This window comes from Bos javanicus, chromosome 14, assembly GCF_032452875.1.
Source record: "Bos javanicus breed banteng chromosome 14, ARS-OSU_banteng_1.0, whole genome shotgun sequence".
NCBI classification, from domain to species: Eukaryota; Metazoa; Chordata; class Mammalia; order Artiodactyla; family Bovidae; genus Bos; species Bos javanicus.
This window is the reverse complement of record NC_083881.1, coordinates 35,289,011-35,311,757: the sequence shown is the minus strand read 5'-3', so window position 1 is coordinate 35,311,757 and position 22,747 is coordinate 35,289,011. Positions and strand designations below refer to the sequence as shown.

The 22,747-nt window shown below is 38.9% G+C and overlaps 1 protein-coding gene across 7 annotated transcripts in view; it reads left to right on the top strand.

The window, feature by feature from the left end:
- EYA1 (EYA transcriptional coactivator and phosphatase 1) overlaps positions 1–22,747 on the top strand; it is a 372,747-nt gene that overhangs the window by 5,312 nt on the left and 344,688 nt on the right. For all 7 annotated transcript variants that reach the window (XM_061438966.1, XM_061438973.1, XM_061438971.1 and 4 more), the window contains exon 2: positions 7,921–8,028. In XM_061438966.1, coding sequence (XP_061294950.1) covers positions 7,996–8,028 — 33 coding nt within the window. In that variant the 5' untranslated portion in view covers positions 7,921–7,995. The remainder of the gene's footprint in view (positions 1–7,920; positions 8,029–22,747) is intronic.

Here is a 22,747-nt window from a genome sequence, read left to right as displayed (position 1 = left end):
GAACTGTAGCCCACCAGGCTCCTCTGTCCATGCGATTTCCCAGGCAAGCGTACTGGAGTGAGTAGCCATTTCCTTCTCCAGAGGATCTGATGGAGCCCAGGTTTCCTGCATGGCAGGTGGATCCTTCACCAACTGAGCCACCTGGGAAGTTCCTCATGCCCTCTGCGCTCCAACCCCACCCCACCCGCATCTTTATCCCTGGCTCCACTGCCCTGCTTTCCACCCCTATGGATGAGTTTTTGTGATGTATGTTTAACATCTTCAGAGGTATTTGATGGTAGAGCTTTCTGTGTAAAAGCAAAGGAGTAGCTATTTCAGATCCCCTTTTCCCTGAATAAAGTAAGAAAATTCATCAGTTATAGTTATTTGGATAGCATCGAACAGCCATTGAATGGAACCAGTTTAGTTTGCTACCAGTTGTTCAAGAGCAGAAGTTATTTTAAAAGTAAAACTAGAGTCTTGGGAGGCTGAGAAACTATTTCTGTGATCCATTGTGGACAAACAATGTCTGTGGGGGACTAGCAATGCCCCAGATTCAGTAACTGCAGCAGAACTGATACAACAGCCTGGTGAAATTTTAGATGAGTTTCTCATGTGGAATTATGGTTTAGATTTTTTCTTAGATGCCTGAATTTCTTTATGACATAAAAGATTTATGGGCCTGTAGTTCTCATGCATTGTGCTATTATAGCACACCTCTCCTCCAATCCCTCATGGGCTTGCAACCAGTTGTCATTGTGGGAAACATTGACTTCTCTTGTGCTTCAGTAGAAATTATTTTATGACAATGGCTGTGAGACTCAACCAACTAAGTCATGTGACATGGTGAGTTAACCTTGCTGAAGGTAAGAGGGAAAATGACTAGAAAATGGTAAAAGATCCCATGTTTACTGAAATGTGTTTTGACTTTTTTTAATTTAAAGATTTTTTTTTTTTTAGATTAAAAAAAATTGAAGTATAGTTGATTTATAATGTGATAGTTTCAGGTATACAGCTAGCTAAATGATTCAGTTATACATACATATATATATTTTTCAGATCCTTTTTCCTTATGCTAAGTTGCTTCAGTAGTGTCTGATTCATTGTGACCCCATGAACTGTAGCAGACCAGGCTTCTCTGTCTATGGGATTCTCCAGGCAAGAACACTGGAGTGGTTGCTATTCCTTTCTCCAGGAGATCTTCCTGACCCAGGGATTAAACCCAGGTCTCCTGTATTGGCAGGCGGGATCTTTACCACTAGCGCCACCTGGGAAGCCTAGGAGTAATAACGTTTGTGCTGCTTCTGCTGCTGCTGCTGCTAAGTTGCTTCAGTCGTGTCCGGCTCTTTGCAACCATAGACGGCAGCCCACCAGGCTCCCCCGTCCCTGGGATTCTCCAGGCAAGAATACTGGAGTGGGTTGCCATTTCCTTCTCCAATGCATGAAAGTGAAAAGTGAAAGTGAAGTCACTCAGTCGTGTCAGACTCTTAGCGACCCCATGGACTGCAGCCTACCAGGCTCCTCCGTCCGTGGGATTTTCCAGGCAAGAGTACTGGAGTGGGGTGCCATTGCCTTCTCCAATGCATGAAAGTGAAAAGTGAAAGTGAAGTCGCTCAGTAAGTGTCCACCTCTTCATGACCCCATGGACTGCAGCCTACCAGGCTCCTCCGTCCATGGGATTTTCCAGGCAAGAGTACTGGGGTGGGGTGCCATTGCCTTCTCCGAATAACGTTTGTAATAACATGTTTTTCCTTATACGTTATTACAAAATGCTGAGTATAGTCCCCCACTTTGACTTTTTGTCTTTAATCTGTGAGAACAGATTCTATTCCAAAAGCAATGTTGAGTGAAAGAAAGCAGGTGACGAGTGTGATAACCATGCCTACGTTTGTCAGCATAGTGATGCCTACATCAGTGAATTAGTTAAGCTTTCAAATACCCTGCAATAGTTTTAGTATGCAAAAGTTTGTCATGAACACAAAAATTTGGTAATCTCTGATATAGGGAGGTTCATGAATGTTATCAAGATTACAGATTCTTTGGTAGCAACTTTATTGTAATATTTTACAACTATGAATGCTGTGTTTTATCCTTCCACTAGGGTCAGTGTTGTTATGAGAGAAAAGTCCAAATAAGTGAATTTGACTTGAAAAGAATTAGCATTTTTAGCTATCATACCTCTTGATCCTTTAATTATTCTATTTTGGATTTATGCTTAAAGAAAAATAATTAAAAGAAGGAAAAAACTTGTAGAATAAAGATATTGAAGTGTTATATGCTATAGTGAAAGAGTGGAAAAAATTCCCAAATATCCCACCTTATGGAAACATCTCCCTGATGGAATATTACACAGGCATTAAAATGATAAGTGTACAGACTGTAAAATACTTAGGAAATGATGTTAAGAGAAACCAGAGAAACACAAGCATGAATATTTGCTCTGATTACAGCTATATAAAATTGTGTATGCATACAGACACTTTGGGTTGATGAAATTACAGGTGTGTTTCTTTAGAGTTTTCTTTATAATGTAGAAAGTGCTACATTGAAATAGTGTGTAGGTCTAATACTCTGGAAACAAAGCTTGAATTCAACTTCAGTTACTGAATAAAAGTAACATTTTCTTAATTAGTGTCAGCTCATTGGGTTATCCCCTTGTCTTATATTCTTCCTCTGAAGGAAGTTGTACATGGTGGAAACAGAAATCTGATCATATTTATTCAGACATTCTCTAAAGAACAGAGGCTTCATACTTCAAACTTTAGAATAGTAGCACCAGTAAATCAGTGGAAAAGCTATAAAAGCAAATAAGTGTGTCAACATTTATTTCTATAGAAACTGCATCTCCAGCCATAGAATTTCACCAATATAGAGCTGAACTTGATTTTCCTTAATGGCTTCTATGGCTGGGGAGTGTGGTCCTTCCAACAGTTGGAAAGGTCAATGAGAATCTGGTTTTTGAATCTGACTCACCTGAGCATGCCACATCTCTGTTTCCCTTGATATAACCGTATTTCTGAAGAAGGTGAGGAAAGCAAAGAAGAAGCCACCTTGAGACGCAGCCGCTCATGGAACAGTGAGTTGAAGTCTCTGGAGGTCATTTATCCAATGGTTCATTTCACTGCAGGCTTCTGTTTGTAAATTTTCTTAAAGACCCCTTGATCTGATATGTTTATTCAATCTGCAGTTGTGGTCTTCTGGGGACATATTTCAGAATAGCCCTTTTCTTTTCTACAAAGCAGTGTTCAGCCGCTAGTTTCCTTCTGCTTCTCAGGAATGTTAGAAAACTCAACACTTGGTGAGAAGGCAAAGATGAAAGTGATGGTGTGTTGTAATGAAAATACTCTTTCATCCAAGGAGCTGCAAGTTACTAACAGTGTCTGATGGGTCTCTGGTTCATTAGAGATGATTTATATGTCATCTAAACTAAAACCCCTTTTTTTTTATAACCAGCAGGAAAAATTTAAATATATGTGTTGTATAAAATTTTTGAAAGGATTATTTTCTTCCCAATCATATTAATCCCCACCTCCACCCTCACCTTGTTTTTCTTCAATCTGGAAAGTCTATTCCATCCACCTGCCTAACTAGACCCTTTCTCTGTCTCATGGCTCTGTAACTTGCACACTTATTTCAGCTTCTCATTTTCCAATCTTTTGATCTGACAATAGTCAGAATGTTTTTGATGATGGTAAAGAATCTGCCGGCCAATGCAGGAGACTCAAGAGATGCAGGTTTGAGCCCTAGGTCAGGAAGATCCCCTGGAGAAGGAAATGGCAATCCACTCCAATATTCTTGCCTGGGAAATCCCATGGGCAGAGGAACCTGGTGGCTACAGTCCATGGAGTCGCAGAGAGTCAGACACAACTGAGCACATATGCTACTACACTGCACACTGCTTATACTTGTGATGAGCTAGAACTAAAGTAAAAGTAAGATGGTCTTTACAGGTAAAATGAGGTGCTGTTGCTTATTTTATCAACTGCCTGGCAGTTGGAAAATGGGTGGGAAAAGAATAGGAAGTGTCAATGTGGGGTGGTGAATATGGACTTACAGAACCCCTTTTTTTTAAGTAGCAAAGGTGTTTATAGAATTGGGAAGAGTTTAAATTACAGCAGGAATGCATGGAATAGATGTATTTTTCTCCTGTATTTGTGACCCCATTGTCTGTAGCCCACCAGGCTCCTGTGTCCATGGAATTCTCCAGGCAAGAACACTGGAGTGGGTTGCCATTTCCTTCTCCAGGGGATCTTTCCGACCTAGTGATAGAACCTGGGTCTACCTGCACTGCAGGTGGACTCTTTACCAACTGAGCCACCAGGGAAGCCTCAAAAAGTTTCTGTATCTAGAACTATTCTGTATTTTAACAATAAGCTTGTTAGTTGCAGTGGGGTATGAAATACATTTCCAAATATGGGTCTATCGGTATCATTGTAATGTAATCACCAGGGGTGCAATTTCATAATGCCTTTGGGCCCCCAACGGGGGTTTTATGTGATTGCAAGATTTGTCAAATTATAGTCTTGATTTGGTGTTTTCCGTAGCATCTTTTATCAGCATATACATCTAGCATTTATTTGCCATTGTTTCTTTGCTGGTGTGTCTACAAATGATTTCAGCTCCTTCCGACCCCATTCCCCCAAGAGTGGCAAATATAAAGGAAATTCTTAAGGCTTCCATTAATCTTGTGTCAGAGGAGTCTATGTAAGTTTACTTTTCATGGTGTTTCATCAACAGTCCAGAGGATTGGGACTGAAGAAGGCATAGCTCCCTCAGGTGCTGGAAAGGTCAGTTCAAACAGAGTCAGTACTTCTGTTTCTTCTTGCCCGGATCCTCCCACTGTCCCTCTTGCCATCTGCCTGCTTCTGCTCAGCACCAGATGCCAAGGTGGGCACATGGCTTGGGACTGTGAATGCAATGTATATGGATTGGCTTATGGTACCTGGCCCTGTAGGGACACTTTTGGTACCACGACACCTGTCCATACTGCTTTACAAATCTCCACAAATTTCGTGTCACCAGTCCTTCCGTCAGCATGCATCTTCCTTCTTCCTCCTACACTTAGATCAACCTCCTTGGACATTCTTCTATTCCTTTTTTTCTAGTTTAGTCTAGTTTAGTTTAGACAAAATCTCTTTGAAGTTCAACTCTAAGTACTCTTTAGGTCTATATAGTTTTATGAATAGCTGTTCTTTATGTGTGTAATATATAGGTAAGCAAGTAGATAGATAGGAATCAACTAACCTGTTTTTGCTTGAGCCTGTTTCTTAGGGTATTTGAACAAATGTTGAAGACCTAAAATATGATGAGTCATTTTTAAGTTGATTGAATGATAGCACCACCATTTAACTAGCCATCTACTTCTAGCTCATAGTTTACATGTATTCAGAAATTGTTATGTATCGATAATATTCATTCATTCATTCAAAATATTTAATGAGTGCCATATGTGATCAGAACAAGAGAGGGAAGCATGGTCCTAGGCCTCATGGAGCTACAATCTAGTGGTGGAGACAGGTAGAGAAATAATGACAGTCTCATTAGATAAGTGCTGTAATGGGGGCAGGCTTATTTATAAACCATGAAAGACCAAGTCCAACAAGGGAATTAAGGGCTTACCAGAGCCAGGCTCCTAAATATCAGTAGACCCAGTCATGGCATATATTTCATGGTTTGGACTGACATGTAGAAATCTGGAAACAACTATGCTGATTTAGCAAGCAGGAGGATTTGTAAATAAAGTCCATGGGTCTCTGTGATTTTGTGATTTGTGAGTCATAGTCTTTCTTAGTGGAGACATCTACCTGAACTAGATGAATGCTGACTCTTTTGGCTTCTCAATAATCTCAATCTTCTCTTTTTTAGCCCAGGAAACAATAACAAACATAGTATTTCGTACAGAATAGTTTCGTCTTCAGAAGAAATAAAATGATGGATGAAATACCTTTCATGCTCATGTAACTTGACCATTCTTAATACCTTAAACTGTTCAGTAAGTTCAATATGGAAATATGGAAAAGAAACACATGGGAAATAATCCTGGAATATCAAATATACAGGCTTTGATTGAAACATGTTCTCAGGACAGGTATGGAAAGGATGGGAATTTAGGGGAAATCAGAGGGGGCTTTGTCCTGGGCCTGCCCCCTTCTGTGAGGAATGAGACTGGACTTTGTCTCACCACATATAAATGCACTGTGGGCGATTTATGTGAAAACACTTTGTAAACTGTAAAGCATTTTACCAATGTAAGGCAGAATTACTATAATTATTTTAAAACACTACTTTATCACCTGCAAATGTTAACTTGCCTCCAGAGAGTAAAGAAAGCCATGGGAAAAACAAACAAACAAACAAACACAAAACTCTGGTTTCTATAATATCTCTTCCCTAATTAGGCAAGAAATCCTCTGAAAGCAATGGTGGTAGATTTTAAGATTTGATTTTGAAATTTTGTGCAATTCAAAATAGAGTTGTATATTGTGTTTTCTTGGGTTAGCAGGACTTAAATATATCCATATGATTTTTATTCACTGACATTGTTTTTTGTTAAAACTACAGGCATATTCTGCTCTACTAAAGACTGTCCAGATTTTAGGAGCTAGTTATTTATGTCTTATATTGTCCAAAAAGCATCACTTTTGTGTTTACAGTGGATAAGGCATATGTTTTCCAATCTTGATAATTGTGAGCAAAAAGTCATATCATAAATGAGAATTACTCCAGCATTTCAAAATTACATCCCAAATGAACCAAGCTTGGAATATTTTACCTGAAAATCATGTGTGTAAATGCATACTTTCATTAAATTATAAATGTAAAATCTAAGCTATCATCCAGTTAAAGTCTCCCATTTTGCACATAATAAAACTGAGGCTCAGGGAACCAAAATCATTTGCCCGAGGTCATTCCACTTGTTAGTGGTAGAGTCAGAACCTGAATTCAGATCTCTTAACTTCTGCTGCAGTGGTTTTCTTACCATGCCTGCATGCAGAAGTTCAAGAACCTTTATAAGAAGTGATTCTGAAGTTTACATGACTGTATGCTCTTTGTTCTGTAATATTACCTTAGGTGATACTAAGATTGTCTTTTTTTTTTTTTTGCTTAAATTTTCATGTCTATTTAAATATCTGTGTTGAAGTTGATGTGAGGAGTGTAGATTAATTTCTTAGTTGCTAAGACCAAGCAAGAAAAACTGAGAATTTCTTTTGGTTCCTCATTTGAACTTGAGTATGAAAATTAATTCTGAGAGTTATAAATGAAATTAGGCAGCCTTCACTACTATTTGAAGATAACTAACCATAGAATATATTTCAAAATACTACATTCGTCGTCTACATCTTGCAGCATCCCCAAATCCCACTCTTCTCGAAGGTGTTGAGTCTCTTGAAGTTTCAGAATTGATCAACCGTGAAACTGTGACCTAAGTAAACTTGCTAAGAAATAGTATAATAATATCCTTGCCCTGAGGGTAAAACACTCAACTCTAGATTTTTCTCTTTTATTCTCCCTCAGACTACAATCATATTTCTTTGTTAGTATTTCCTCTTGGCATTGTGGTATAGCTGACGTTGATAGATAGTGTGGAGAAACCAATTTCAAAAAGAAAAAAGAAAAGAAAAAAAAAGGCTCTTGGATAGTTGGGCTCAGAAATAACGTGTGTGGAAAGCTCCCTCACTGCCCTCTTCATTCTTTTTTTTTTGACTTGGGCTGCAGCTGCTGACAGCCGACACACTGAGCTATAATTTGGCCGCATTTGGCTCATGTAAATTGTGATAAACAGTGAGCCCATAATATTTATTTTAAAGATTCATTCAGTGAAGGTAAGCATTCCTGACTTGTGTATACATGCTAGTGAATGGAAAGCTGCAGATGTAAAGATCAGTCCTTAATTTCATGCCACACAATTAATACGGCTGCTTGATGCTCTGTTCATCACAGGTGCTGGGGTGTTGGAAGTCTTTGAAGAAGTGTGGAGCTAATAGCCCATATATAATTCGGAAGAAGAAATCTTCAATGGAAGACCCCCGGGGGATAAATGGACAGTCTGTAAGTAAACAGAATGTCAGTCCTAAGGCAAGAGTTATTGCTCTTAAAATCATAATTACTATTTTTGTTGTAACTTGAGTGTCTGGAAATTCCTCAAAAGCTCTGTCCCAATTTTTAATGATTTTTAAAGTTATGAATTAAGTAGTGTGCTATTTCATCAACCAAACCTAATTTATATCTTCCTTAAAGGTATCAGTTATCAAAAGTAGAGTTCTAGAGTAAAAAGCTAACCTTTAGTATTATTTAATTTTACCAATATGCTTAATGTAATTTTTAGACTTCTATTTTCCTTTGCCTCAGGGAAAGCATGTATTTGTCTCATGAAACTTGAAATTAATGTCTACGTTTGGATTGTTTTGTACATATTTGTTTTGCTGAACACACGTGCCTGTGTGTGTGTGTACGTGTGCGCGTGCACGCATTATGTGTGGTAAAAAAATAAAATGTTTGGTAGTTTCACAGTTTGATAAACTCTTGAGTGGGCTTTAAATTGAGGAGAACCTTTGGTTTTATTTTGTTTGTTTATATTGTGAGCACAAGAGAAAGGGTTCGTAAATTTTCCTCAGGTTCATACTGGGAAGAAAGCAAGCTTCTTTTGGCTCATAAGCAAATATTCCCAGTTAGGGATTATTTTAAAAATAACCTGTGAGTGATTTTGAACTTGAAAACGTCAATCGATTTTAATTTTAAAAAACCTTATTTCAGTAAGTAAAAGGTTATTTTCTTGGAAACTTTCCGTAGCAATATTTGAGGTGGCATTCCGTGACTTTGCCTTTGAAAGTCTCAGATCAGTTATGACGCTTTTTAGTCCTGTGGTTTCATACCTCAGCTTTGTTCACCGTAGAATTATTACAAACCTGAAGTATGATCTTTAGTAATGCTGTTGTGGTTCCTGTAAATGTGTGTTTTACAAGACCTACTGGTTGTTATGTAATAAGCAGTAACAGCTAATGGATTAGGATTTTAATAACAGAGGGTCAAGTGCTATCAAGGTGCTTCTGCAGTCATACTGTATGCAATTACAGACTGTGTTTTATGGATCTCCTAAATCATCTTGTGAGATAATTCACATAAAGCACTTCGAGATCATTCTGTTCGGTGTAGCTTTCACCCTAAAAGGAAAAGTACCCTTAACACGTTTAATTTGTTTGTCCTTTTAAACTTGTTATGGGCCTGTGATACTCGGTTTTCTTATTGTATGAAAAATAGTTCTGTAGTGCATATCAAGTAAGTGAAAAATAAATGCAGGAATAACTTACTACTTTCTACTCCTTTTATGTAACTTTGCTCCTTACATTGAGGCAAGTCAAAGTGTTGGTGAATCACTAACAGTTTCAACAAATAAATGCTGCAGGTAACATTTCTTTGGAGATTTTATATTCTGCCAATTCTCATTTGCGACTGAAAGAAATTAACTGACTTGAGACAAATGAAAAACAAATAGGTAAAGAATATAATGATTCAATTTTGTTTGCCTATCCTAACAAAATGGTGTTTATTGGGCCATCTCATTCCATACCATTCAGAGGTGTTTTGTCCTGTGAAGAGTGAAGCAGTTTTATTCTTGAAAGATACTTGGCAGCCTCAGAGGTAGAAAACTAGGGAGTGATGTTTCTCCAGGGCAAACGGTGTGTGGCATTGGAGAAGCAGTTTCCGGGCCATTTGGCCCCTGCCTACTCAACCACGAAGGGCGAGCAGTCTTTCCAAAGGTCCCTGTGTGGGGGGCCTCAGGTGGGCTCCTCTAGGCTCACTTTCTTTGGCTCTCAGGTTTCCCCTTTCCTTCAGAAAGCGGGGAAACAGGCTCAAGATAGGAAAAGGGCCTAGAACTTAGCTGAAAGTAATAAGGTAACTCAGGAAGCTAAAGGATTTTTTAAATTTATTTTTTATTGAAGTATACTTGATTTACAATGTTATGTTAATTTCCACTGTACAGCAAAGTGACTCAGTTACACACATATATACATTCCTTCTTTATATTCTTTTCCATTAGGGTTTATCCCAGGATATTGAATATAGTTCCTTGTGCTATACAGTAGGACCTTATTGTTTATCCATTCTATATGTAATAGTTTGCATCTGCAAACCCCCCAAATTCCCAGTCCATCCCTCCCCACCTCCCTTGGCAACCAGAAGTCTATTTTCTATGTCCGTGAGTCTGCTTCTGTTTTGTAAATAGGTTCGTTTGTGTCATATTTTAGATTTTGCATATAAATGATATCGTGTGGTATCTCTCTTTCTGCCTTAGTTCACTTAGTGTGATAATCTCTAGGTCCATCCATGTTGCTGTCAATGGCATTATTTCATTCTTTTTTATGAGCAAGTAGTATTCCAGTGTATGTATGCACCACATCTTCTTTGTCCACTCATCTGTTGATGGACACTTAGGTTGTTTTCTTGTCTTTGTTATTGTGGATAGTGCTGCTGTGGACATAGGTGTGCATGTATCATTTTGAATTATAGTTTTGTCTGAACATATGCCCAGGAGTGAGGCTTCCCAGTCATATGGTAATTCTATTTTTAATTTTCTGGGGAACTTCTATACTGTTTTCCATAGTGGCTCTACCAACTTACATTCCCACCAGCAGCCAAGCAGGGTTCCCCTTTCTCCACACCCTCCCCAGCATTTGTTATTTGTAGACGTTTTAATGATGATCAGTGTGAGGAGATACTACACTATAGTTTTGATTTGCATTTCTCTAATAATTAGCAATGTTGAGCATCTTTTCATGTGTCTAGTGGTTATCTGTATGTCTTTGGAGAAGTGTCTATTTAGGTTTTCTGCCTATTTTTCAACTGGGTTTTATGTTTTGTTGTTGTTGAAGGAAACTAAAGGATTAAAAGAAGACCTGGTACCAGGAATTCCTGTACTTCCAAATGTGAAATGTCCCTTGCTTGTCATGTTCATCTTTCAAAATGTTTTCTTACTGAAAAATCGATGTATTCAGAGTAAACACAAGAGTAAACTGCACCCCCAGTATTTCTAGAATGTAGCCTCTTGACCATAGTGGCACTGTGGAATACATCTTTCATGTGACCAGAGGCCATGGGCAAGAGTGAAGTAGCTTCTTATTTTAATCCTAAGGAGATAACAGTCCTGGAAAAAACATTTAAATCAGAAATCCTACCTTTCTTTTTCTGGAATTTACTGCCTCTGTTTTTTCTGCATCTAGAAAGAAGTAGCTCATGTAATTTTATAGTTTTTATCAACTGTTCAACTTGCCTCATGAGAACAGAAAGAAGAAGAAGGTGTTTGCAGGGCTTTACATCATATTAGTCCTAATTCTGGCCACTCCAGTATCCTCTCTTGAGGGGCCCCGCTGGGATGAGCATAGCCCCCTCTCTCTCCATAGGTCCAAGGTTGGCCTCTTCTAAGTAGGCACCTCTGAACAGACATTAAAGGGCCAAGCTAAGGCTGCATCTTTCAATTTCTTTAGATTATGAGAATTTCTACAAGGATATCACGTCAAGATAAGAAAAGCATGTACTAGCTCTTTTTTAAGAAGTGAATTGAGATATGAATCACTATCTTTTCCTTAGAAGCTGTGAGCTCTGTAGATACCTAAACCTTCTGTCTGATTTAGATAGAATCCTGGCATCATAAAACCTACATTTTAGATTCAGAGTCAGAAGTTGTTGTTTAGTTGCTAAGTCATGTCCAGCTCTTTTGACCCCATAGACTGTAGCCCACCAGACTCCTCTGTCCGTGTGATTTCCTAGCCAAGAATACTGGAGTGGGTTACCATTTCCTTCTCTAAGGGATCTTCCCCACCCAGGGATTAAAGACTTGGTTTTAACTTTTACTAATTGTATGACCTGGGGTGGATCACTAAGCATCAGTCTCTTCAACTAGAAAACAGAGATGATAATATTTACTTTCTCTTATTTAAAATTGTAATTTTGTAGGTCAGGTGGGATCACATACTTAAAAGGTCTTTGATAATGGAAAAGTACAATATACCTCTAATGCACTTTTATTGTAAATACTGCTAAAAAGATGTGGTTAAAAAGTTATCTGGCTGTCTTCAAGTCCATAATAAAACACTGTAAATGCAACCATTATACCAGTGCCAGGTATTATAAACACCAACACTACATATGTTTGGTTATATTGTTAGCTGTAGAGGGAATCGGGTCTCCTGAGACTCTCAAAGGAACATCTTATTATAAATGGTAGAGTTAATTTACTTTTATTACAAAAATTTCTGATGATAATATTTAAGAGTTCTTTGGAATAATTATATTTTAGGGCTCCATTCTCATAACTATACTTCCTGCGTTTCTTTAAATTATGGTAAATTTGAAATGCTAACAGCAGTTTTTGCTGAGATGCTGGGTTTTGCAAGAAAAACATGAACTAAAATATGTATGTACCTTATTCCTACATTTGTACATTCTAAAAAGGAAAAGTAACTTTTAACCAAAATGGAAAACTTAAATATTTATTTCATTAACAGTGAGAAGACACTCTTTAGGAGAGATAGGGAAAGTAGTTATACAAGTATATGACATCCATATGAGTCTAATTAGCTGGGAAATTATAAATTAGTCAGGGTTTTATTTATCCAGCTTTATCATGAGTGGGATTTTTAAAGTGAAATTTTTAGATACATTGAAAAATATGGAATTTAGTAGTTTTCAGTTTCTTTTTTAAAATCAGAAACATCTTATTGGAAGCCTGTATTCCCACCAGGCTGCTATAACAGGTACAATAAACCGGGTGGCTTAAAACAACAGAAATTTACTATCTCATAGCTCCAGAGGCTCCAGTCCCAAGTCAGGGTATTGGCAGGGTTTTCTTTGAAAGCTTTGGAGGAATATTTCCTTGCTTCTTCTTAGTTTTTGGACATCTGTGACAATCCTTGGCGTTTGAGCTACCGCACTTTGATCTCTACCATATTGTCACAGGGCATTCTCCCCACCTCACCTCTGTCTCTTCTCCTCTTCTTATAAGGACATTAGTTATATTGGATAATGCTATGCTAAGTCTTTTCAGTCATGTCCGACTCTTTTGTGACCCCATGGACTGTAGCCTGCTAGGCTCTTCTGTTCATGGGGATTCCCCGAGCAAGAATCCTGAAGTGGGTGGCGATGCCCTCCTCCAAGGAATCTTCCCTACCCAGCGATTGAACCCACATTTCTTATGTCTCCTGCATTGGCAGGTGGGTTCTTTACCACCAGTGCCACCTGGCAAGCCCAATAGCAACTGTAGGGATCCTTCTTCCAAATAAAGTCACATTCACAGATACCAAGGATTAGGACTTCAGCCTGTCTTTTTGAAGGGGAGACAGTTCAACCCATAACAAAGCCTAATAAGAATGTGAGGCTTCAAACCTTGTCTATTTGCCTATCCATCTCACCTTCCTCCATCTTCACACTTTGAATATTTCTAGTTTATTTGATTGCAAGTAGTGTAACTTGCCATGAACTAGTTTAAGAAAAGAAAAAAAGTCTTAAGAACGACGTAGAACAAAAGGAAAACCTTAAGAAAGGAAATTTAAGAAAGGAAATTCAAGCAGTTTTCTTTCTGTTTTTCTCTGCGTATTTTCTTATTTTCAGTCCTCTTTTTCTTTATAACCTGGCTCTTGTACTCCCCTTGTTTAGCGTTGGCTGCCTGCCGACCATGGTTTACATGTTACTTGAACCGTCCACCATGTGGAAAGAGCTCCACTTGGTCCTGCATGAATCATAACTCTGCAGCTCGTGCCCAGGGAAGGGACTGGGCAGACCACCCAATAGCCTTGAGCCTTCAAGAAACCCCCAGGTTGTACCCATGGAGGCATTGGTTTGAAACCACAGTTTTAGTCCCATTTCATCATCTTACTTCCCTGGTGGCTCAGACAGTAAAGCGTCTGCCTGCAATGCGGGAGACACAGGTTTGATCCCTGGATCAGGAAGATCCCCTGGAGAAGGAAATGGCAACCCACTCCAGTACTCTTGCCTAGAAAATTCCATGGACTGAGGAGCCTGGTAGGCTACAGTCCATGGGGTCACAAAGGGTCGGACACTACTGAGCGACTTCACTTTCACTTTCATCATCTTACAGATTTAACCTGTGATGTAGCATTTGCTACAAGCTAATCATTTTGATGGAAATATCTGCTGGTGAATATATGTATATATATATATATATACACACACACATACAAATATATAGGCTTCTGTGTCCATGAGATTCTTCTGGAGAGAAGTAGGGAGTGGATTGCCATTTCCTCCTCCTCATGTAGCTTATGTCTCCTGCATTGGCAGGCAGGTTCTTTACCACTAGCACCAGCTGGGAAGCCTATATAAATATATATATGAAAGTGAAAGTGAAAATCGCTCAGTTGTGTCTGACTCTTTGCTACCCCAATGACTATACAATTCATGGAACTCTTCAGGCCAGAATACTGGAGTGGGTAGTCTTTCCCTTCTCCAGGGGATCTTCCCAACCCAGGGATCAAACCTGGGTCTCCTGCATTGCAGGTGGATTCTTTACCAGCTGAACCAAAAGGGATGCTGTGTATGTATATATATATATATATATTCTTCTTTCCTGATAACTTAAGTTGTTATAACTCTCAGCTGGATCCCTAATAAGCCAGTTTCTCTTCTCTCCCTTGATCTGACAGAAGCAATGCTTTGCATTTTCAGCCCCAGAGAGTATAGCCTAGAACTGGGGCTAAATGGGCTGTAATGTATGCACGGCAAATAGAAACTAACTTGAAAATGGAAGGCAGTTGGTCAGAGTGAGGGAAACCTTGACTTAGAATCAGAATACCTGGCTTTGAGTCACAGCTAACTAATTATGACACCTTGGAAAAGTTATTTCAACTTCTAAGCCTCAATTTTGTTTTTACAAACAGAGATAAATAAGATCTATATTACCGGGTCTCTGTGATGAAGAAATAAGATACTATATGCCAAAGCACTTTGTCAACTGCAAAGTGTATATATAGCCACCAGTACCAAGCCCCATGGGCCATCTTTTGGGAAAGGGCAGGACACGTTGAGTCAGACATATCTGCTTCAGCCTTTGCCTTGCACTTGAGCAAATTTTTAAACCTCTCTCAGCCTCAGTTCATCCTCATTTGTAAAGAAGGGATAATAATACATTCTTATATGATTAGAAATAACATATGAAAGCCAGCTAGTGAGCAAGAACACGGTTTTTGGAGCCTGAGTCTCTGGGTTCAGATTTGCGCTACGATGATATTCACTGGCTGCATGATGCAGAGTGCATCTGTGTGCCCTGCAGTCATTTTCCTCATCAGTAGACGGGAATGATGGTAATAACTGATATCACAGGGTGGCTGTGAAGACTGAATGAGGTTATATGTATATTCTTGGCTGGAGAATCCCATGGGTAAAGGAGCCTGCGGGGCTACAGTCCATGGGGTTGCAAAGGAGTAGGACACAACTGAAGCGACTGAACAAGCACGCATGCATATGTGTGAGAATCCTTAGAATCCTGCCTGACATACCGGAAATGCTGTTTTAGCATTTGTTGATGTTACTAGTATTATCTCCACCGTGCCAGGCACACAAGTAGTAAGTGCTTTAAAGAGGCTCATTGTTATTTAATTAAAATGGATTTGACCAGGGGGCTGAGATACTCTCTCTTAATTGAATTGTAATGGTCATGCATTCACAGGATTAAGATGAGCTTGGGTGTCAGACAATGCTGGGGGGAATAAGGCAATGTTTTCCTTTGCCTGGGCAAGGCTTGTTGGGCCCCATGAGAAGAGCCCAGATTGGAATGTGACCTGAGAGTTTGGAAGAGATAGGCTGTCAAAATTCAAATTGGGTACCAAGCTGTATTACCAGTTGGGTATTTGACGTGAAGAATAAAACCTAGACAGGAAAACTGCCCCAGAGCCAGGACAGTTCAGTTCAGTCGCTCAGTTGTGTCCAACTCTTTGCGACACCATGGACTGCAGCACGCCAGGCTTCCCTGTCCTGGACAGTGACTTGTTTATATATTTCCAGGGCCAAACTTAATGCCAAGCCCTTTACATGCACTCTGTAAACGTTTGTTTATCTGAGCTGATCGGCATCTTGTGTCCTGGAATAGCTCACTTGGTCCCTATGCATCAAACAAATAGAGTGTGACGAAGATGAAAATTGGTTGTGGCTGATGCTGGAAAGAAAGGAAAGAGGGGTTCTAACCATTAAGACTCACTGCCTCTTGACCTGCCTCTGACCTGCCCTCTTAACATGCAGGAGGCTGAGAGCTCAGTGACCATGGTGCTCAGAACCGGATGTGTATGAGCAGTTATTAATAGCGATGATGGCATTTGCGTTTCTCTTTCCAAGGAAAAGGCACAGACTTTGGGACTTTTTTTTTTTTTTGGAGGTCGGAAGGGCAGTGTAAATACTTAAAAGAAAAATAAAACCACTTTCTGGTTTAGAGGTCTGATGATGAAAAGTCACCACAAGTGTGAGCTAGAATAAGAAATTAATTTATTTTTTTCAATTGTAGTTCATTCAGGTGTACAACAAATGTGATTCCATTATACAAGTATGTATATATATATTTTTCTTTTGAGTCTGTTCCATTAAGTTTATAACAAGATACTGAATATAGTTCCTTGTGCTATACATTAGGTCCTTGCTGTTTATACATAGTAGTGTGCACCTGTTGCTCCCCTGGTGGTGGTGGTTTAGTCAATAAGTCGTGTCCTACTCTTGTGATCCCATGGACTGTAGCCAGCCAGGCTCCTCTGTCCATGAGATTTTCCAGGCAAGAAGACTGGAGTGGGTTGCTATTTTCTTCTCCAGGGGATCTTCCCGACCCAGGAATCGAACTCCAGTCTCCTGCATTGCCGGCAGATTCTTTCCCAACTGAGCTATAAGGGAAGCCCAGTTACTCCCCTGCTCCCAATTTATCCCTCCCCCACTTACCCTTTGGTAACCATAAGTTTGTTTTCTGTGTCTGTGAGTCTGCTTCTGTTTTGTAAATAAGTTCATTTGTACTATTTTTTAGATTCCACATTTAAGTGATATCATATAATATTTGTCTTTCTCTGAGAAAGCCATTTTAATGTAGCAAAAATACAATAACCTTTTTCTGTAGTGAACCAGACAGTAGATAGTTTGGGCTTTATGACTAGAAGATCTCTGTGGCATGTACTCAGCTCTATAGCTGTGCTGTGAGAGTATTGACAATACAGGACAGGGCCCCAGGGTGACATTAGTGCCTGCAGATAAATGGAGGGTTCCCACTTTTGTTCTTGTTGGCACTTGAGGTGATTCTACCATTGCAGTCCCATCTCCATCAAGGTTTCTCATTTTATTTCTCTCAGGCTCACTCCATTATCCTGGATTTGACTTATTTCCTGCCTCTGAGCTTCATTTTCTTCATTTATAAAATATTTCTTCATTTATAAAGAATTGAGAAGATCTCTTCTAGTTCTAATGAAGTGTGATTTCATTTATAACCAGATGACATTGGATAATCAAAGTTAATAAAGTTTATGCATCACAAAGTAAATGTGTGCTTGTTGCCAAGGGGTGGGTAGGATGACCTTCCAGGAAACAGAGCATCTTTGCCAACCCACTAAATGCTCAGTTTGATGATCCGGTTTCATAGTTCCAGGATTGTATCAGAACCCTCATATGACGCATCTTCACATTTTTTAGGTCTCCTAATCATTTCTTTTGGAATCTCTTTCATCCTTCAGTCAATGAATATTGTTACTTGTGGAGCCCACAGGGTATCTATATAGAGGCACTGATATTGTGATAAGGGTTCTTTGATGTCCACATTTCTGTACATGTGTATTTTGTTTATATGTAATATCATATCCAAATAGATCTATGATAACTTTAAAAGATGCTTGGAATACATAAAGAAACACTTGTATACTTTGTGTTCCATTCCTGAATGTGTTTGTAGCAGTTTGAAAATATGTTTATAGTACTCTTCCCTTTAAGACATGGAGTCTGTTAATGATGAATTCCTTGCGATGAATTGCTCTCCTTGGGTATGGTCTGCACTTAGTGACTAACTTCTAATAAGCAGAAGCAAGAGAAGAAATGGTGTGCCACTGTAGATACCAGGTCATGAAAGCTGTTGTGGCTTCCTCCTTGCTCTCTCTTGGATCATTCACTCTGAGGGAAGCCATCTGCCATGATGTGAGGACACTCAAACAGCCTTGTGTAGAGGCCTATGTGCAGGGCTCTGAAGCCTTCTTTCTCTCTCCACGTGAGGGAGCCTTCTTGGAATGAATCCTTCAGGCTCAGTTCAACCTTCAGATGAAGCAGCCCCAGCAGAAAGCTTAAGGTATTAATACGTCCTCATGAGAGCCCTGATAATCCAGTAACACTTAGATAAACTGCTCCCAGATTTCTGACTCTCAAAAATTGTGTGAGATAATAAATGCATATTAAAATGCTAAGTTTTGGGTTAATTTTGTTACACAGTTATAAATAACTAATACAGTGATCTCATCAACCTATTTTTGCATTAAAATTCTCTCTACTCCAGTATTTATATATAAACATTATATAAATTCCCTGGTGGCTCAGATGGTAAAGAATCTGCCTGCAATGTAGGAGACCTGGGTTCAATCCCTGGATTGGGAAGATCCCCTGGAGAAGGGAATGGCTACCCACTCCATTATTCTTGCCTGGAGAATTCCATGGACAGAGGAACCTGGTGGGCAACAGTCCATGGGGTTGCAGAGTCAGATGTGATTAACACTTTCACACTTCATTTATATAATTAATAAAACTCTTATTTTTCCTTTTGCATTTTATTTGCAACCTGGGTACATTCAGATGTTGATTTATTTATCTGCTCCCCCAAACAGAAGTTTTTCTTCTACACATAATAAATGCTTTGAACTGCTCATTAGCATATGTTTTATTCTGTCTTAAATTGTCTCCCCTTACTTACAAATCTGCTTACCTTCTAGACTGTGATTTGTTTGAGGTCAGAGAATATGAGAGAGGCGTAATCACCCTCCCTCTGACATTGAGCCCTCTCTATTTTGCACATTGTAGATGCAAAAACAATGTTTTGGTTGAATGAATGAATGACTACCATTGCCTGGAGAAGAGGTTTTGTAAATGGAAAGAAATCGTCACATGTGGTAGTCTAGCTGTTTTTGCTTCATGTGGGCGCAGGAAACCGACCACCTTAGGGACCAGACCAGAATCAGGCTCAGAGCTTTTCTTGCTCTTTTAGGTTTCATGAGAGTAGAGGTCCACCAAGAGCAAACATCACTGCTATAAAAACTTGTTAACTGAACCTCCATTAATGGAAAATTCCTGACACTTTAGGCAGAGGATGAAGTTAATTCCTACATATGTCCTTTTATGAAAATAGGATTATAGAAGAAAATAGCAACATAGATTCATTTTAACTATGTGAATATAGGAAAGTGTGCGCTAAGTCACTTTAGTCATGTCTGACTCTTTGCGACCATATGGACTGTAGCCCGCCAGGCTCCTCCGTCCATGGGATTCTCCAGGTAAGAATACTGGAGTGTTGTTGCCATTTCCTCCTCCAGGGATTCCTCCCAACCCAGGGATCAAACTTATGTCTCTTATGTCTCCTGCACTGGCGCCACCTGGGAAGCCCATGTAGGAAAATAAGTGGGCAAAATAACCTGACAATCAGATACGAAAAATTTCACGTGCTTTTTCCAAATATTATCCATTGAAGAAATCTTTTCCAAAATGGCTCTACTCTGTTAAACTAGATCAATTGATGTCTATATTTCAAATGAATTCCTGGAATTTCTTTGAGAATTCTCCCAAATTCAAACATAACATAAATTGGACTACATCTCTTATTTTTAAACACTTTGATTCCACACTGTGAACATATACCCCCATTTCACATCAGTAAGGCGATAACTGAGCTTGTGTTCTTATTGGTTTGAGTCAGTGGATACCCATGAAAGTACAGGAGAGAGCATGAGCTTGGCAGGCAACTGGAGGCTGGAGTTGGAGTTCTGGCTGGAGTGGGTGCAGATCTCTCTGACCATTTCTAACTAGGGTCTTCATCTCTAGAACAGGGTAATATTTTAGTCTTATGTATTTCAGAATTGCTGAGAGGATCAAAAGAAGAACAGGCATGCCTTTATTAAGCAGTATACATACATTTGTTATATTTTTATCAAAAGACAACAAATATATCTGTTTTCTTCCAGGTAGTAGGTACCTTGTATTTCAAAATGAAAAAAAAAAAAAGAGAGAGAGAGAATTAAAATCAGTAATGAAAAAAAAAAAAACCCTTTTTGTTTTTCCTTTTCCTTACAAAAGAAGGAAAGATTGTTGAAAAGGAGCCAAAAAAAAATTTTTTTTTTTTTTAAATACTACCTGTAAGAGATCATTGCTTCTGGGCTGTGCAAATATTGAAATGGATGGTTGTTTGTTCACTATTTCTTATTTTTACTTACATCCTGTATAAACTAAAATTCCTTTTAGGAATCCTAAAGTGTATGGAAATTTACTTTGATGTCTAGAAATTCTCAAATGCTCTATTGTATCAAACATCATTTGGCAAGGTATATAGTATATGCTCATTTATTTCTTTAATGATGCTGTTGTATTTCTTTCAAAGCATAGCCATCTCAGATGTTTTTCAAGAATAAAATTTTACGCTTTGGGTAACCACATAATAACCTTAATATCAGTCATGTTTTACAAGGAAAAAAAATTGATGCTAGATTATTTATGACTAAAATGACATGTTACTTAAAATTTCATTTCTAATTTCTATTAAAAAACAGAAATAGATTTTCTTGGCATAAGAAACAGTGTCCAAATACACCTTTTACTTTTTTTAATCTTAGTGTTTGCATTAGTGATTTGTCCACCCATGTTTCTCTGAAATATTTTAAAAACATACATTTACCTGACCTCATCTGGTAGGCTAGGAGGGTTAACTTTAAAAACTGGATTCAAAAATATGTTGTGTTCAGGTGTATAAAATTATATGCCCTTAAAAATGTTCATAATTGGTTAGTTATGCCTGCATTGAGGGCTTCCCAGGTGGCACCAGTAGTAAAGAACCTGCCTGCCAATGCAGGAGACATAAGAGACTCAGGTTTGATCCCTGGGTTGGAAAGATCTCCTGGAGGAGGAAATGGCAACCCACTTCAGTATTCCTGTCTAGAGAATCCCATGGACAGAGGAGCCTGGCAGGCTACAGTCTATAGGGTTGCAAAGAGTCGGACGTGAATGAAGCGACTTAGCACCCACGCGTGCCTGCATTTAACCACTTGTGTTTTTGAAATAGGAAACTGTTGGTGGCAAAAAGCTGACTTTCACTAAAGTTCAGTTGTTTAAAAAGTTCACATGAGACATTAGAATTAGTGGTTTGCTCAGATTCCATATTGTTTGGAAAAAAAATAGATCATCATTTACTATGGACTAGCAAAATCATATCTATATTTTAACTTAATCAATTTTGTCTCTTAAAAAATGGTGATTCTTCTGTTTACCCTATAATAGCCTTTTTAAAATATGGTGATTGATTTCAGTCAAAATGGATACACCTTTCTCCCCATCCTATTCCTTCACCATCTTAGGACCACCCCAATCATTCTCATTTATATATTTTAAATTCAAACTGTGAGTCCGGCTGCCCCCTTAAAACAATAGAGCCAACAAAGATTTTCAAATTTTTCAAAGTGTGATCTATTTGTGATATTGACATGTGTGTGTGCTCAGTCATGTTCTACTCTTTGCAAACCCATGGCCTTGTAGCCTACCAGTCTCCTCTGTCCTTGGATTCTCCAGGCAAGAATACTAGAATGGATTGCCATTTCCTGCTTGAGGGGATCTTCCCAACCCAGGGATCAAACCCAGTCTCCTGTAGGGTCTTATTGAATGGGGATCCTAATTTACAGGACCATCAGCAATGGCAGCCAGGAGAGTACTGGGCTAATTCACATGTGCCATGAGCCTGTGTCGTTACCTGGAGCATTAGAGTCCTCTGAAGACTGTCTTCGCTTCTTGGAACAAAAGCAATAGGCTGCAATTTTAACTGAAGTTAGTGGCTTTTACCTGTCCTGCCAGTAAGTGTTCAATAGATTTTGCTATTACTTTGGAAGACCAGCCTCAAAAATCTTACAATGTTCTCACCAACCTTAAAAAATGACAAGATAGTATAATATGAAGGGTATTTGGAAAAAATGAAATTTATGATCCTATAATTCGGTGAAAAGTTTTAAGATGATAAATGTATTCTGCTGAAAAAAACATCCCAAATATTGCATATTAAATTGAGATACTGTTCCAAGTCCTTTTAAGTTTTTGCCCAAAAAGTTGTTTGCATCAGTAGCTAAGTTCTCTATTCATTGTAATTTTTGAGTCATTGAACCAATCATAGTGCTTAAACACTATGTATGTGCGTGTGTACTCAGTGGCTTCCGTCATGTCCAACTCTCTGCGACCCCATGGACTGTAGTCTGCCAGATTCTTCTGTTCATAGGATTCTCCAGGCAAAAGCACTGGAGTAGGTTGCCATGTCCTCTCCTCTAAGAGATCTTCCTGACCCAGGGATTGAACCCATGCCTGTTGTGTCTCCTGCATTGCAGGCAGATTCTTTACCGTTCACTACAAGTTACAGGGAAAGACGAAATGAACTGATTTTCTTATGAGGTGTCAGCTCTAGATCCTTGGAAATGTGCAGTGCCTGATTATTACTAAAAAGAATGTGTAACATTTATTAGGCACTTACTATGTAGCCTGGCTGTTCTAAGCGCTTTTGACATATAGCCTTAGC